At 36.6% G+C, this 16,325-nt stretch overlaps 1 protein-coding gene across 1 annotated transcript in view; it reads right to left on the reverse strand.

Moving 5' to 3' along the window:
- The window catches only part of crip2 (cysteine-rich protein 2), a 29,113-nt gene extending 14,385 nt beyond the window's left edge, over positions 1–14,728 (reverse strand). The window contains exon 1 of the mRNA NM_213497.2: positions 14,602–14,728. Coding sequence (NP_998662.2) covers positions 14,602–14,644 — 43 coding nt within the window. The 5' untranslated portion in view covers positions 14,645–14,728. The remainder of the gene's footprint in view (positions 1–14,601) is intronic.
- Positions 14,729–16,325: the final 1,597 nt, after the last annotated feature.

The raw sequence follows: 16,325 nt of genomic DNA on the forward strand, positions 1-16,325 counted from the left end.
CAATAAACTAAGGCAACATGATCGTTCTCCTAACTGTGGTTTCTCCTTACTGTGGGGGAAACCAGAGCCCCCAGAGTAAACCCATGCCAACATGGGGAGACCATGCAAACTCCACCGGGAAATGCCAACTGACCCAGCCGAGACTCGAACCAGCAACCATCTTGCCATGAGATGACAGCGCTAACGACTGCGCCACCATGCCATCTTTTACATTTTATTGTAATTTAAATAAACTTTAATACAACTGCCTTTATCCCAAGGAACATTCAATCCTGCTCCTGGATGGCCACTGTCTGGACAATTTTAGCTCCAATGAAGACCTTAATTAGTTGGTTAAGCTATGTTTAATTACAGAAAAAGCTCAACTCTGCAGGAAAGTGGCCCTCTGGGAAAAGGCCCTGTTTACCCAGACACATGATTTTACATCTCTGAAATAATGCAGAATGGTTTCATGCAGAAATGTAACATACGACGATTAGCTTTGCAGAAAAAAAAGAAAAGAAAATGTGACCAGTTCTATAAACGCAGCCCTATTAGTAACACAGGCATCATATCCAAATGAATTATTATCCCACACTGGAGAGACATAAAGACCCAGACAGCATAAATCGTCAGTATTAATGCAAGAGGCTAATCCAAGATAAGTGTGATTTCACAGTCAATGGCCCAACTGTGTATGCGAGGGAAGATGCCAATGCCGGAGTGTACTATAAAGCGGTAAGTGTGTATACATGGTAGTTGACAAAGTGCAGATGAACAGAGCCTCCATTAAAAGGGGATCTGTTGTTGCCCAGTGTAGGTTGCTGGGGAGCCGTTTCAGTTATTGGTGTTGTTTTGCGTGGGAGGAGGGAATCGCTAATCGCTCATCAAGCTGAATAGACCCCTGGATGACCTCCAATCACACTCTAACACACATTCTTTTACAGCAGCCAAAGAAAATCAGTCTTGGGTGGTATATTTACAAGCAGCTTTGTCTGCAGACAAAATTGCAAGCTCGGTTTCTTGTTTCCAATAGAAATGGTGCAGCTATAGCGATCTCCTAACAGGACTGTCATCTTGTATGTCCCTAAGGGGATCCATTCGACTGGAGAGGGAAAACAAGGGAGATGAGAGAGGGTTTCATTAGGGAGTCAGGTTACCTGCTGCATAGCTGCAATGGATGATTGTGAAAGATTATATGAGAGGTTGCAATACCTCCCAATGTCTGGCTCTAATGAGCACACATAGAAGTAAGAGTGCAATACGTACACCTGATCGCAGATAAGCAGCTTAGCACTTTGTTTTGAGCTGTGGAGATAATCCCTTAAGTCTTGCTGGTGCTGTCTTTAGAGGTAACATCTCCAATCAGCCATTAGGTTTCGCCGGTGTGTTTTCCCCTCAGTTAACCCCACAATTAAATCAGACAATAACACCACAAACACCGGGTCAACTGATCCGTGAGCAACACAGATGCGTGTTTAATGCATTCTGGTTTAGGTGTGATGGGAGGGTAAATGAAACCCTCAGCACCTTCACATGAATGAGCATGGGCCATCTCAGCAGAACTGATGCAGCTCTGGATGTGGGCTAATGGACTATGAACTCTAATTTCAGTCACAACAAACGACTCTCTCTATCCAACAAGAGTCAGAAGATTTAATGTCAACATTACAAAACAAGATTTATCAACCTGATATTGCATAAATAAGTTTCTCTGTAAACATGTCATGCACAATATCCTAGGGTTGTCCCAGAATACAAGAGTCTCTCAAAGAGTCAAACTGTGCCAAAAAAACTCAAGCCACAAGAAAGATGTATAATCGCTCTTATCAAGTTTGTCATGGCACAACAAAATCATCCATCACTCTGGAACTTTGGGTATTTAATTATTCAAGTGTTTCTCTAACATGGTTTATTTTTGAGGCTTCTCTAAGCTCCACTCACAAGGTCACTGCTGCCAATTCAGACACATATTACAAATAATCTCTCTACTGTAAAAAGAGCTGTAAGATAAACTAAAATAAGGCTTTTATCGTTTGTCACTATTAAATCGTACCTGGCAACAGTGGGAGACATTTTGTGCAAAGTATACATCACTGCAGCTCAGAGACCTCCAAGTAGGAGGGACTTCCACCACAAGTCGGTTGGGTTGGGTTATGGCTAGGTTGGGGCAAGTGTAGAGGTAAATAAAACACAACGGGTTACTGTAAAGCGTAGGTCTAGGGTTAGGGTGGATGTAGATTTTAATAACACACAGTAGGTTAATGTGAGGTGTAGGTTTAGGTGTAGATGCTAATAAAACAATAGTCTATTGTAAAGGGTATGTTTAGGGTAGGGGTAGGTGTAGACGGTATAAAAAAAGCAGTACAATACTGTGAGGTGTAGGTTTAGAGTAGGGGTAGCTGTAGACTTATAAAACAGTAGGCTACTGCGAGGTGTAGGTTTAAGGTTGGGGTAGGTTTAGACTAATAAAACACAGTAGGTTACTGTGAAGTGTAAGTTTAAGGTTGGGGTAGGTGTAGATGTAATGAAACAAAAGCCTACTTTAAAAAGTAGGTCTAGGGTCAGGGTACAAGTAGACGATTAAAAAAAAACTAAGTTACTGCAAGGTGTAGGTTTAGGGTTGGGGTAGGTGTTGACGTTAATACTGTAACGTGTAGGTCGAAGTTTGACTTGCTCAGACCTCCATTTGTACCTAACTCTCTAACATGGTTTATGTTTGAGGCTTCTTTACACACCCAAGGTCACTGCTGCCAATTCAGACAAGCTTTACAAATCATCACTCTACTATAAAAAGAGCTGTAGGATAAACAAAAACAAGGCTTTTTAATGTTTTTCACTATTGAAACGTACATGGCAACAATTAGAGACTTTTTGTGCGGAGTATATTTCACTGCAGCTCAGAGACCTCCAAGACACCTCCAAGTAGCAGGGACTTCCGCTACTAATAGGTTGGGTTATGGTTAGGTTGGGGTAAGTGTAGAGGTTACTAAAACCCAGTAGGTTACTGTAAAGGGTAGGTCTAGGGTTAGGGTAGGTGAAGCAGTAGGTTACTGCAAGATGCAGGTTTAGGGTTGGGGTAGGTGTAGATGTTAATAAAACACAATAGGTTACTGTACAGTGTGGGTTTAAGAAGACAGGGTACATGTGGGCAATAAAAAAACAGTATATTACTGTGAGGTGTAGGTTTAGGGTTGGAGTAGGTGTAGATGTTAATAAAACACAATAGGCTACAGTAAAGTCGAACAGAAGAGTACAGAAGACTCGAAGTTTGGGGTAAGCGTGAACGTTAATAAAGAGTAGGTTTCTGTAAGGTGTAAATTGAGGATTGAAGAAGGTATAGACATTAATTAAACACAACAGGTCAAACTCCATGTCAAATACATGACCTTAAAAGGTCACGAAAGACCAAAACACATTTTTTTGCCTGTTGACAGTCATATATGTGTCCCACGCTGCTAAAAACACTATTAGGACACATTTATTACACAAAAAAGTGAAAGTTGGTTGTTTTTGCGTTATTTTGAGCAAATTCACTCTTTCGGTTTGAAACGAATTTTTGAAGCTGCGTCATGCCGATAAGGTACTTGTGTGTATACCAGCATGTAGACTAGCTGTCTGTACCTGGGAGTACTTTGTGACGTCTCAGAGTGTGCTGCATTGAATTATGAGAAAGACTTGGTTCAAACCAGTCAGTTTTTAATTTGCTGCAAGAAAGGTTTTTGTTTTCCTTTTGCTGCTATAAGAGCGCAGCTGGACTCATATGTGGATTAGTGCACGCAACACTCAAATTATGTGTGTAAGGAACAGTTTTTACCCGAGAGCTTTTCTCATCTGAAAATGGTGAAATCTGGATTTGCAGCTCTTCTCCTTTAAATAAAGACGCGGTTCCAGTTGGTGTTAATTGTCCTGTCTTTAAAGATTTGGTAAGTAAGCAATCAGTGGTATTCGTTTATTCAGATGGCAAAGTTAGTTTGTATGATCAGCAGAACTCTTTCAGTGTTTAAAGACAGACCTTAGTCAAATGATTTCTAAGTTACTAAAGTTTACAGTATGTTAATATCACTACAATATGATAGACTGAAAGATCCGCTGTAAATGCGGCTCTCCAAGTGTAAACATCGCAATCAAACTATTACCGGCGTCGTGTAGGATTTCCCCGCATTTTGTGATCGGAATAACATACACTGCTTTCTGACGATACCTACCGAGTGCATCTAAGTTACAGAGAAATGCGGAGGGTTTTTTTCTCTCATTCGCTGTGCGGTATCAAACATTGCATCAAAAAATACAGGCTTACAGCAGTTCCACTGATTAAATATCTTGTTTGTCACAGGAGGCATGAATGAAATTCCTGAATGAAAGTGCCAAACTGCAGTTAAAGTCCATTCAATAATTTGTCAAATATTTCAATTACTGATGTCCATGTAAACACAGTCACTGTCTTTCTGCCCTGCGCCTGTGTGTTTGTTTTGCCTCTGTAAAAATCAGTGTGTGCCCAAACAGAAACTCCCATTTTTATGCACCTTCCCTTTTTCCCTCCCCTGACACACCCCCTAAACAGAGCTGGACATGCCCACTTTCCTGACTTTTTCTAAACTAGAGGTGTGAAAACACCCTACTGAAGCAGGGGGGTTTCGTGGCCCTTTAAATAAATTAGTCAAAAGCTCCAGGATGTACAACTTGGAATTCAAGTCCCACCCATTTTTTACCCGACTTACTCGGAGACTCCAACTTCCATTTATACCTAACTGAGAGTAAAGGCTGTAAAGGCCCCACCCTCTTCTGAAAAGGGGCGGAAAGAAGCAGCTTATTTGATTTAAAAAGACACAAAAACAGCACGTTTTATTGTTCAGCCAAAAAGGGGAATTCAAACCATGGTAAAATAAATGATCCTTAAGTAATCCTGAGCTGGAACATCAAAGACACATTCTTGGTAAATGTGATTTATTTAACATAATGTTAAATTGTTACAAAATGCAACCCTTTAAGTATCAGAAAAGTTGAATCACCTAAACAATGAATAACTCAATAACTGTTTGGCTAGTAATTAAAATGACTTTCAGGTTTCTGGTTTTCTTCTATATGAAAGCAAGTTTACCTATGTGCAGGATTAAGGCTTATGATTACATTTCCTTTAAAATGCTGTGTAAACAGATTCAGGTTTCATGTAATTTTATATCTGATGCTGCTCAATCCTGCGCTAACAACAACAAGAAAATGATAAGTAAGGTCTGCTTTACGCTGACCCTGACTGAGATGTAATCACAAATAAACAACACTAGGCCTCACCAACATTTACACAGCTGAACACCCTAAAGCACAGCAGCAGGAATGTGTTCTGATACCTACTCCATTATCCTCATGGCATACTTTCTGCAAGTTAAAAAGGAATTCACAAAACCTATTACCTTATTGAGTGGCACTGACTTGGCATTAAGATTATATTAGTTATGCATGTCCCTAACAAATCAGGTATCCAAAAAACATGTTATATATTCGTCCACTCTCTGTAATCGTGCACATGCAAATTAATTTAAAAAGCAAGGACAGATTTGCTTCCACTTCAGCAACCATTAATGTGACCCCATCTGTTCAGAGCGCTACTGTGATACTGTTCTCTGGCTGACTGTATCTTCACATACCGCAAAAGCAATATGCACACCATCTGGGCCCAACATGGCACGTTGCTTCAAGTCACTGATTACACTGACCTACTAGCTTTGCACCTGAGTACCCGCAGGCCATAGCAAAACATGGACAAATCACAAACCAAGTTAAAAACAGGGTGAAATAACGTACACAAAATCATTACATGCACTTCCTGCCTCCAATAAGTAGAGGGAGATGATTGCGGTGGTTAGTTCCCATGATCCTCAGCTTTTTCAGACTATAAATAGCGCACAGGCTCTGCAGTAGTTCTGTTAATGACCCTGCTCTTCAATATGGCAAGCGCTGCCTTTCTACGAGACTGTGTGGCAGTTCCTTCTCAAAACAAATCTCAAGCAGGCGTCTGATTGTGAGCTTGGTTTTCCAATTTGCAATGGCTTGTGAATTTCCTTCCAGTTGTGCGGAAAAAGCCTGGGTGTGGTGCAGGCCTGTGCTGCACAGATGTGGCTCTGCTGATGCAAGGCACGGCAAGATGTCTGTCTGTTCAGTCTAGAGCAGCTTCCTCTTGATATAAATTAAGCATCCACGTGATTGTCAGTTGTCTGGCTTGAATGAGAGCTGCATGTGCATGTGCGCTGTGGGCTGCTTCTGCTGTGCCCGCGGCTGTCAGTATAAATCAATGCTGCCGCATGGAGCTCAGCCTCCCAGTAGTCAATTTGAGCATTTACTGGTCCACAGATTTCAGCGCTTGGGCAAATATCATGAAACCTATTGCAAATCACAACGTGATCATGTGTCTTTAAAAACCAAACTGTGAGATTGATGTATTTTGTCCTCCTATTCATATAACTATAATTACCATTATTTGATAACAACACAAATAAAAACTGAAATATCAATTTAAGAGTTGTATCTGTAATTTAAGTTTATCTGTCCATCCATCCATCCATCCATCCATCCATCCATCCATCCATCCATCCATCCATCCATCTATCTATCTATCTATCTATCTATCTATCATCCATCTCCCTCTGTCTATCTACCTGTGTGCCTGTCTGTCTATCTATCCATCCATCACACAATCTGTCTGTCTATCTATCTATCATGCAGTATGTCTGTCTATCTATCTGTGTCTGTCTGTCTGTCTATCTATCTATCATCCATCCATCTACCTCTGTCTATCTATCTGTGTGCCTGTCTGTCTATCTATCTATCCATCCATCCATCACACAATCTGTCTGTGTATCTATCTATCATGCTGTCTGTCTGTCTGTCTGTCTGTCTGTCTATCTCTGTCCATCTATCTGTGTCTGTCTGTCTGTCTGTCTGTCCGTCCATCCATCCATCCATCCATCCATCCATCCATCCATCCATGTCTGTCTGTCTGTCTATCTGTCTGTCTGTCCACAGTATCTATTCTTTGATGTACTAACTTTTATGCTGATTAAATAATCAATTATTATTATTCATTTTTAATGTGATACTATAAAGAATCTGTTTTCCTGTTATTTATATACCACTTTATACTTGATTTAAAGCAGCTTCACATTTATAACCGGGAAAATAACAGTTACTGTTGGAAAATTGGACAATAAATAATTAAAGTAATTCAGCTTTAAAGCAGATTTATAGAAGGTTCAATTATTATTATGCTGCCATCCCCACACACATTATTATATAGTGATGAAAAAAATCTCTATATAATAAACTTTATTGTTTCTAAAATAACAGGCATCTTAATTACGATGCACATTTATTTATTCTGAAATGTAAACTAGTCATGCATTTCTGTTAAATGCAATACGACAGAATTCAGAATTTTTATTTTAATAGACTATAATAAATGCAGCATTAATTTGTCCTTAATGTATTTCCAAGTAGAACAAATTTGTGGAGACAATGTCTCCAGGGCTTCAGGTCGAATTAGAATAATGTTACTTTAAAGACAAGTCTTATAAAACACAAGTACTTACATGATTGGCCAGGCCTGTTTTAATGCTAACCTTGCAACAAGAGCAAAAAAAAAAAACATCTTGTAACTATGGTGGAGGTTCATGCCTGCTGAGAATCTTGACACACAAGGGGAATCATCCCCATTTTGACTCCCAGGGTTACGCAATGCCCGTGAACAGTAGTACGAAAAAAAAAAAAATCAAGAAGTGGCATTATATAACAGATACTACACAATCAAACAGCTTGCAGAGCAGCCATGTAGAAGATATGGACTTTTATAATGGTTACAGACAAGAAAAGTACATTTGAGAAGAGGACAGAGAGAGAGATTTTGGAGAACCCTCAGGTAGAGCAGCAGAAAGAACAATGACTTCTGTCTGCATCTGAAACCAAAGGATGACATGACGACATCTGATTGTGGTGGGACATCTAAGAAAGAAAATCCTACTATTCAGGAATGAGTGTGTGCCTTGAAGGGAGAGCAGTGAAAAAGGAAAGTGATGGCAAAATAATCTGTTTTTCCGAATTATTCTTAAGCATCTCTCAATTTTGAAGAAAGAAGCAAGTTTTGACTGACACTATTTGTTTATGTTCATTTTTATAAACAATAATGATGTTTTGAAGTGCAAATATTGCTTATGAAATTATAATATTGCATACATAATCTTTTTCAGATTAAAACACATTTGTTCTCTCTTTTTTTTGCATTTTTAAAAACATTGACATATACATGACAACATTGTCAAATGAAAATGACAATAAAGTTGTACTACACATGTCAGTTTAGCATTTACAGGCATTCTGTGATCCTGTAGTCCAGCACTATTTATGCGACATGACTAATTTTTAGTTTTAGTAGTTTGTACAGAGTTGAAAATGTATTGCTTCTCAAATGTTTGAATTTCCATGTCCACAAAACGTTTATGTTGTTCAAATGAGCAGTCAGAACACATAAAACATTTTCTGTTTATACGCAAAAAGCTCAAAATTGGATGTCCAACTGATCTGAAATAGAAACAAACTATAAATAAATCATAAAAGCACTGATTCCACGTTTAGAGTTTTCACGCTTGTGGAAGAAGCTTTTATGTTTGCTTGTGGGCAAGAAATACACAGCATCTGCTAACAGCTGTTCAATAAATGCATAAAAGCTTCAGCCAAAAGTTTGATAAGTTTCCACTGAATGCGGTGGCTTACCACTTAAGTCTGAAACAGGATATAGTCAGAAAGGAATTTACAGGAACACACAACTCCCACAAACTCAATTTGGAAATGCCATCTGGAGAAGCCAGAACCAAAAAACTATTTGTTCATATTTTGCTGTTTTGATAATTTATTATCTTAACTGTATTCTATATTATATAGCAGAAAATATAAATGAAATAATAGATGTATATGATAAAATGTAAAATATATAAATATTAACAATTTTAAGTTCCATTATGATCCACTCAGGTTTTTTGTCTAGACTGTGCTGTAGATGCAACACACAAATTCACCCTCAAATATTCCACTTGGTGACATTTTCATATTCAGAGGAAAGCAGTGACTCTGAGGACCAACCGCACCCCTGTTCTTCCACAGCTGTATGGAATTTCTCAACCTCAACTTGAGTCTATTAAAAGCTCAGTGACCATCTCGACCAACACCCTCATGACGTATTGGTGAAACCCTGCATTGTCCTTTATTCTGCACTATTGCATCATAATCCAATAACACTTGCCGTGACACCACCAACTTGTTTCTTGTCTACACTTGATATTAAAAATTACACTTGTCAATCTGATCACTGTAGTGGTCAACTCTGATCAAGTGGAAAATGCCAAATGTGGGTCTAAATGGGGTATTTAGATTACTTTTATAGTCTATATGCTCAGGTGTAATAATTAAATTAGATTAAATTAGATTTAATTAGTGTTGTTGAAGCTCTTCGGCCAGATGAGAGTTAAACTTTGCCATCTGAAATAGCAAGATTTGGCTTAAAAGCAAAAAGCTTAATGTAATAATTTTCGATCGTTTCACGTTCATATGTAAAACAGCTAAAACATAATTTGCAATTTGAAAAATCTGAAAAAAACAACTCACAGACCCATCTATATAACTATTTAGCGTTTTGTCAGTTTAGTTGCTAGTTCGCACAAATTTGTACCAGTTTAGTTGTATGAAAATGTACAATTTAAAATATGAGGCGTGGCATCCAACCCCACCCCTAAACCCATTGGGGGATGAGCAAATTGTACTAAATTGTATGAATGAAATTGTACAAATTCATACGAATTAGCCACTGAATCAAAAAGTTACGAATAACTGAGAGATTGTGTTGGAATGTCTGTGTACATAAAATAATTTATGAAATTTGGTCATCCAAAAAGCCTCTTAAATGTCAGAAATAAACAGTAAGGACTGGTGACATGGACGTAAAAATGTGTTATAATATCAGTGACAAAAACAATTTTTATTACTTTGCTGATTTTTATTTATTTATTTATTCATTTTTACAAAATCAAAATGTTTAATTCATACTGGACACTACAGGGCACCCTCACGCATAAACTCCACATCTGCGTATTACAAAAGTAAATAAATAATCTGGGATGCGTTTCCCGAACAATGACGTAACTCGCGGCTGAACTAGTACGATGCATCGTTTAGCAAAAGAACGATGTGATGACAAGTGTTTCCCAAAACCCGTAGTTTCTCTGTCGCAGATTCATTGTTTGAACCACGTTAGTTATAACGCAAAATGCCCATAATGATGCTCTAAACATGGTGGAGTAACTACTTCTTTAGAGAAGAGCCTCATAATTTCTTTGTGCAAATTATATTGTTTTACACACACATGCATCTAAAAAATCCAATATTAGTTTTGGTAACTAATGGTAACATGCACTCGTTTTCCATATTAATTGAAATATATGTAAATGGAACACAGGGTTTTGTGTTTCCTTTACAAATAATATTGAGAACATTACATATTATATTCTAAAAAATAAAATCCCTTACAAAAGCTAACACGTATTCTAATCTCATATATAAATCATATAAATAAATACATAATTAGGTTAATGTTAATGATGATTATGATGATGATTATGACGATTATTTTTATTAAGTAGGATATTGTTTATTTATTTTGAAAAGTCTACATTTACAATTTGATACATGCAATCCACTGCAGAAATGTTATAACCAGCAGGCTCGTGTCATATACAGTACAGATACTTAAATAACTAAATAACTATTATAAATTAAAATTAAAATTTTATGTTTTCACAAGCTTTAGAGACGTAACATTAATTCCGCTTTTAAAAAATAGTCAACTATAGCTTTCGTCATGAGCCATGGCTGTGTTCAAAATGACATCAGTGTTTTCAAAGTGCACTGCTAAGGGAGCACGATTGTCAATATGAAGATCGCTAAAACAGAACGGTAAAAATACTTTGAAAGCAAATGACACCTAAGAGTGATGACTTCAGTGCTTTTTAAATTATTCCAAATTTAAATGTTAGAATGTTTTAAGGGAATAGGGAATAGGTGGGATAACTGGAAATAGAACACTGCCAAGAACTGTTTCTAACTACAGCTCCAAAGGTGTAATTGCATGCATACAAGTTTGCAACGCAGTTTGCGAATGTTTGTTGCCACGATAGATTAGGGAAACACCAAATCAACCAACTATGTTTGTAACAACAGAACTTGCGACCTTAACTCATTCTGTGATATGAAACCACGTCTGGTCCCAAAAATTTGTTTCAAACACTCGACTGAGGTTATGCGTGCTAGTTTAAAGTTTAAGTAAAATGTCCGCTAGTTTAAAGTTCCGAGTTTGTACACCAAGGCTAATATGCAAACTGGATTAACTATGGCTGAGGCTATTAAATAAGGGCCGTTTGCATATTTTGTGTGTGCAAGTTCGTTATTTCCAATGGAGACAAAGCGTCCATATTCAGAGCGAAGTGACACGACACGCTCTGCAAGTTTTTAAAAATATTCTTATTTTTATTTATTTATTCATTGTTCTGTCATTTATTTTCAGTATAAAATTATTGTTTAAATGTCAAAAACTTTTCACTTATTTTTAAGTCCAAAGAGAAATTGACTTATTGTTTATAATTATTATTATTTTATTATTATTGGTTTTTTTTTGTGTGCTATAATATTTGGTTTCTGTGCAGCAATAAATAACACTTTAAAATATAAGGAGTTTTCATGTGATTTTCTAAACTATTAGTGTTTTAAAATCAATAAATGCATAAAAATCATGATAACCGTAATTATTCCTCAGACTTTAATCGTACAACCAAAATCTATAATCGTAGGCAATCTATAAACAGGCTCATACGCACACAAAATACATCTCGCACATATGTTGCTGTTGTACATTTATTCATCACACAGACTTATTGTAGGTGTAAATATTATTGCAGCTGACTAAGAACTTTTATCGCTATATTGAAAATAACAGTGCCCATCCCTAGTTAATAAGGCTATAATGTAGCAAATACTGCATCAATTTGTATGTTCTGTTTGGATATTGCTGTGCCAAAAATGAATGTGAACAAGCTGAAAACACTCAAGCAAGAGATATTTCTGCCCACCCACTAGACACACAGTCATGCAAAGAGCTGCACTTGCTTTTATATAACAGCCCCTCGCTCACACCATTGATTTAAAAGCACCCAACAGCATTATTAGTTGTATATTATAGCTTGTCAGTTGACATACAGAATAATACAACATAAATAAGAGCTGAATAATCATCTCGGTTTCAAGCACAGGGTCTCTGATGCACTGATGAATAGCATTATAAATATGAGAGCAGGGATGATAAGGTCAAGTGGCAGAAAGCCTATTCAACTGTTTGATGGCTTGAGAAGTATATCTGTGCTGGCCAGAGAATGGATATAAATGAAGAGAAGAGGTAAAGCGTTCGCTGTGATCTTTCAGCTCACAAAACGTCCACACCAAGAGCCACATGCTGTATTATTAAAGAAAACAGTCATGTCCATGAAAGCAAAGTGCAGGAAGTTTCTTTCATTTGAGAGATTATAAAAATAGCTGGTCGAGAGAGAGTGGAGCATATTGTTTATGTTAAAATATAAGAGAAAAGGGTGATTGTAATGTAACTACAGACAAGACTTAGACACAACTGTTTATTATTAGTGTTACAGAAGTGGGCAATAAAATTCTGCGAATGTAAACCGGCTGTCATTGCACCCAGCAGTCTGAAATTAAAATGCTGACATTCAAAATGCATCTTTACATATTTATTTCTGCGTATGGTACTTTCCGAAAATGCAATGCAAAATAGAGGCAGACTAGCTTTTAAATTGTTTTCTTTTCTTAACAAATGCTGAAGGAAATGATGTGCATGGATTTCAGCAAACTTTGATCAAAAGTTAAAAACCGTTCATTTTTGCTACCAAAATTTTATGACTTTTCCAGAACGTTGAAGTCAATTTTTATGACCTAATGTTTCATGTAATGTCTACATATACAAGGTAAATCATAAGAAAAACAATGAACATTTAATTTGATAACAGCATATCATAAAACATGCAACAATCTCTTTAGTTTTAAATTTGAGATAATTTAGTCTAATTTGAGATAATCTTAATAGTTATTTAAACTAGTAATAGTAGGTAAAACTACTTCTATTGTAAAGCCACGATCACGCTGCACTTTTCGCTCTATAGACTTCCATTCATAGGCATGTAAATACGGCAGACCAAAAACGCAAGCATGTTTTGAATAGAAGTTAATTCAAAATTCCACCCCTTTTCACAGCAACATACGACAGAATTTCGCAAAAACAAGCTCTAGTGTGACCGCTGCTTAAGTCGCTTTGGACAGAAACAACTGCTAAATAACTAAATGTAAATGTAATTTCCATGACTTTTCCAAAACCTTTTAAAAAAGTTTTTTCAAAACTTTTCCAGGCCTGGAAAATGCCATGTCAAAATTTCATGACTTTTCCAGGTTTTCCATGAACCCTGTAAAAAAAATATAATAATAATAATAAACTAAACTTTATAAATGAAAGTCTCTAAATATAGTTCAAATCTATTATTTGAAAAGTTTTGCCATTTTCTGCATAAACTGAAGACATAAAATAAAAATATCAACATTAAATTAATAAAACAAAAAAAGTCTAATTCATAATTTAGCATACATTATTTAAAATGTTTAAAAAGACTATTTTCCAAATATAATAAAAAATAAGTGCAAATACTAAATGTGTTTATAATTTTCCTACAACACTAATGCAACAAAAAGGTAACAGTTTAATTGTTCGACTGATCATTAAAATGAGTTAATAATTTAACAGTGTTACTGCTTTGAACTGAATATCAGTTGAATAAATTATGACATTTAAACAATCAAGAAGATCATGACCTCTGAAGTGGAAATGCCAATCACCAGTTTAAGGAGAGCAAATACAGACATTTCATCATAGTTTATTTACCAATTTATTAATTTATTTTCTTTTTTTCTTTTTTAAAAACCTGTTTTAAACTTTTTAATCTGTTTTAGTAATTTTATTCTATGTTCTTATACTTGTCTCTTTATTCTTGTTTATGTAAAGCCCTTTGAATTATCATTGTGCATGAAATGTGCTATAATATAAATAAACTTGCCTTGTAGTTATAAGTAGTTACTTTTTATACATACAAATAATTTTATGTAACAATAATTCTTTTTCTATTGCATTTTTTATTTGAATGCATCTCTCCAATGCTTAATGAAACTATAAAACTGGTGCATTATTCAATAAATACAATCAAGTAAGCTGCTTATATTTTGCAGGGGAAAAAAGACACAAGAAAGTATAACTGGGTTTCTAGCGATAAAGTGAGTAATATATCTGCATTTAAATGAATTGTACGACTTTTACGAATCCCTCAGTTGTTTAAATCAGTTTTATCAGCACCTGTGTAAACAAATCACTGCTTTCCTTCATAACACAGCATGGATGTGCTCATGCACTATATCAAAACATAACGTTCCTTTAAACAGAGGTAGACTACAATATAAGACAAAAACTAAACGCAAACTTACCAAAATAAACTGTCTTTTCGCATTTGGGACACTTTGAAGCCATCGTGAAGCCTTGTATTTGAATTCAAACGGGATCCCCTCTCACTCACTCAGCGTCAGGTTTGTCTTTCACGCGCGCAAGCCGACCAATGAATGGCTGAGAGCGGGAGCGCATCCTGCTCAAAGCGTCGCTCCTGATTTGCATAACCCCGCCTTCTCTCGTGGGTCATTTTTAGACGGCTTCGCTCTTTCGCTCCTTTCATTGGTCAGCCTACATGCCAGTCATCAAGTAGGCGTGTCCGTCTGCTAGCAGCAGCGGCTTCTGTCTGCTTACTTACTGCCACTGGCTCTTCCTTTTTACATCCTTCACTGGGAATGTGAAAGGCGTCCAACAAAAGCTCCTTTCAGTTCTCATGAATAGAGATTTTTCAGCCCTTGCCAGACCGTTACTAGTGGAGAAATCAGAGGGAGAATGATATTGGCAGGTCCCAGTCATGCTTACAACACTTCTCTTTTTGTTTGTGTTGAGGTCACTCTATGGCATTGGCAGCGGAATTAGGTTTTTGACTATTTTTTGTCCCTTACGTCACTGTTCCACTCACCCAAAAATGTCTGTCACCGCGTCTTTTATTTTAGACTCAATCCTGTGTTGCCTTCACGCCATTTCACCCTCATTTTGATCAGTCAGCAGAGCAAATGTGCCTTTTTCCACAGTCGGCACAACCACCAAGTCCTGCTGTCCTCCATAAATCTCTCAATCTGCTTAGTCAACTAGTCAAACAGAGCCCTGGCTAGTAGTGTCGTGAAAGTGACTCCCGATACCTAACTGAATATTGACTCTTTTTGCCAGTCTATCTGATTTCAGAGAGAGGAATGTGAGTCTTGCAGGGTCAGGTTTATTCAGCTTCATGTGTTTGCTGTATTTGCACATTTACACAGCTGCATTGCAGGGACTTGCTGTGTTCACTTGCTGTAAAGTGATGCTTTTAACTACTTAAAAGTGGGGAATAATGAAGAGTCATCGCATTAAAAACCTGCACACTGTAGGTGAGACTGCTGTGATTGGTTCAGTTGTCTTTACAATACATGATGATGGTAGTTGGCTTTTGTTTTAGTGTCAAGAGTGAAATTTAAAAAGTTTTAGAGCCTTTTAAAATGATTTAAATGTACTTTTTACTTATTCTGTCTTGTAAATCTGGAGTTTTAAATCTTTTCGGTGCCATACCGACTATTTTTTTTATCATCTTTATGTGTTTCTATTCTGTAATTTATAAGCATTTGTGTATAGAATAAAGACATTTTATGCTGCTAAAAGTGAATTTAACAAATATATTTCTAATCATTATTTGTAAATAATCCCTCAGTTTTTCTTTGACGGTACAGAGAAAATATCCAGTATCTTTTTGTATACAAGGATTTAAAAGGAAAGTTCACCAAAAAATTTTATTCTCTCATTAATTTCTCACCCTTGTGTTGTACATAATTGTAAGAGATGCAATTTCACAAATAATCTCAACCTGAGATGTATTAAAAATATTTGTTTTAACTTTTTATTTGTTAAAAGTATGACAACAAGCTTTTCCCATTGATGAGTTGCGGCTGGAAGGGCATCCGTTGCGTAAAAACGTGCTGGATAAGTTGGCGGTTCATTCCGCTGTGGCGACCCAAGATTAATAAAGGGACTAAGCCAAAAAAAAATTATTGAATGAATGAATGACAAAATCCCCAAACTCTTCTTACATAGG

This window comes from Danio rerio, chromosome 17 (genome assembly GCF_049306965.1).
Source record: "Danio rerio strain Tuebingen ecotype United States chromosome 17, GRCz12tu, whole genome shotgun sequence".
Taxonomy (NCBI): Eukaryota; Metazoa; Chordata; class Actinopteri; order Cypriniformes; family Danionidae; genus Danio; species Danio rerio.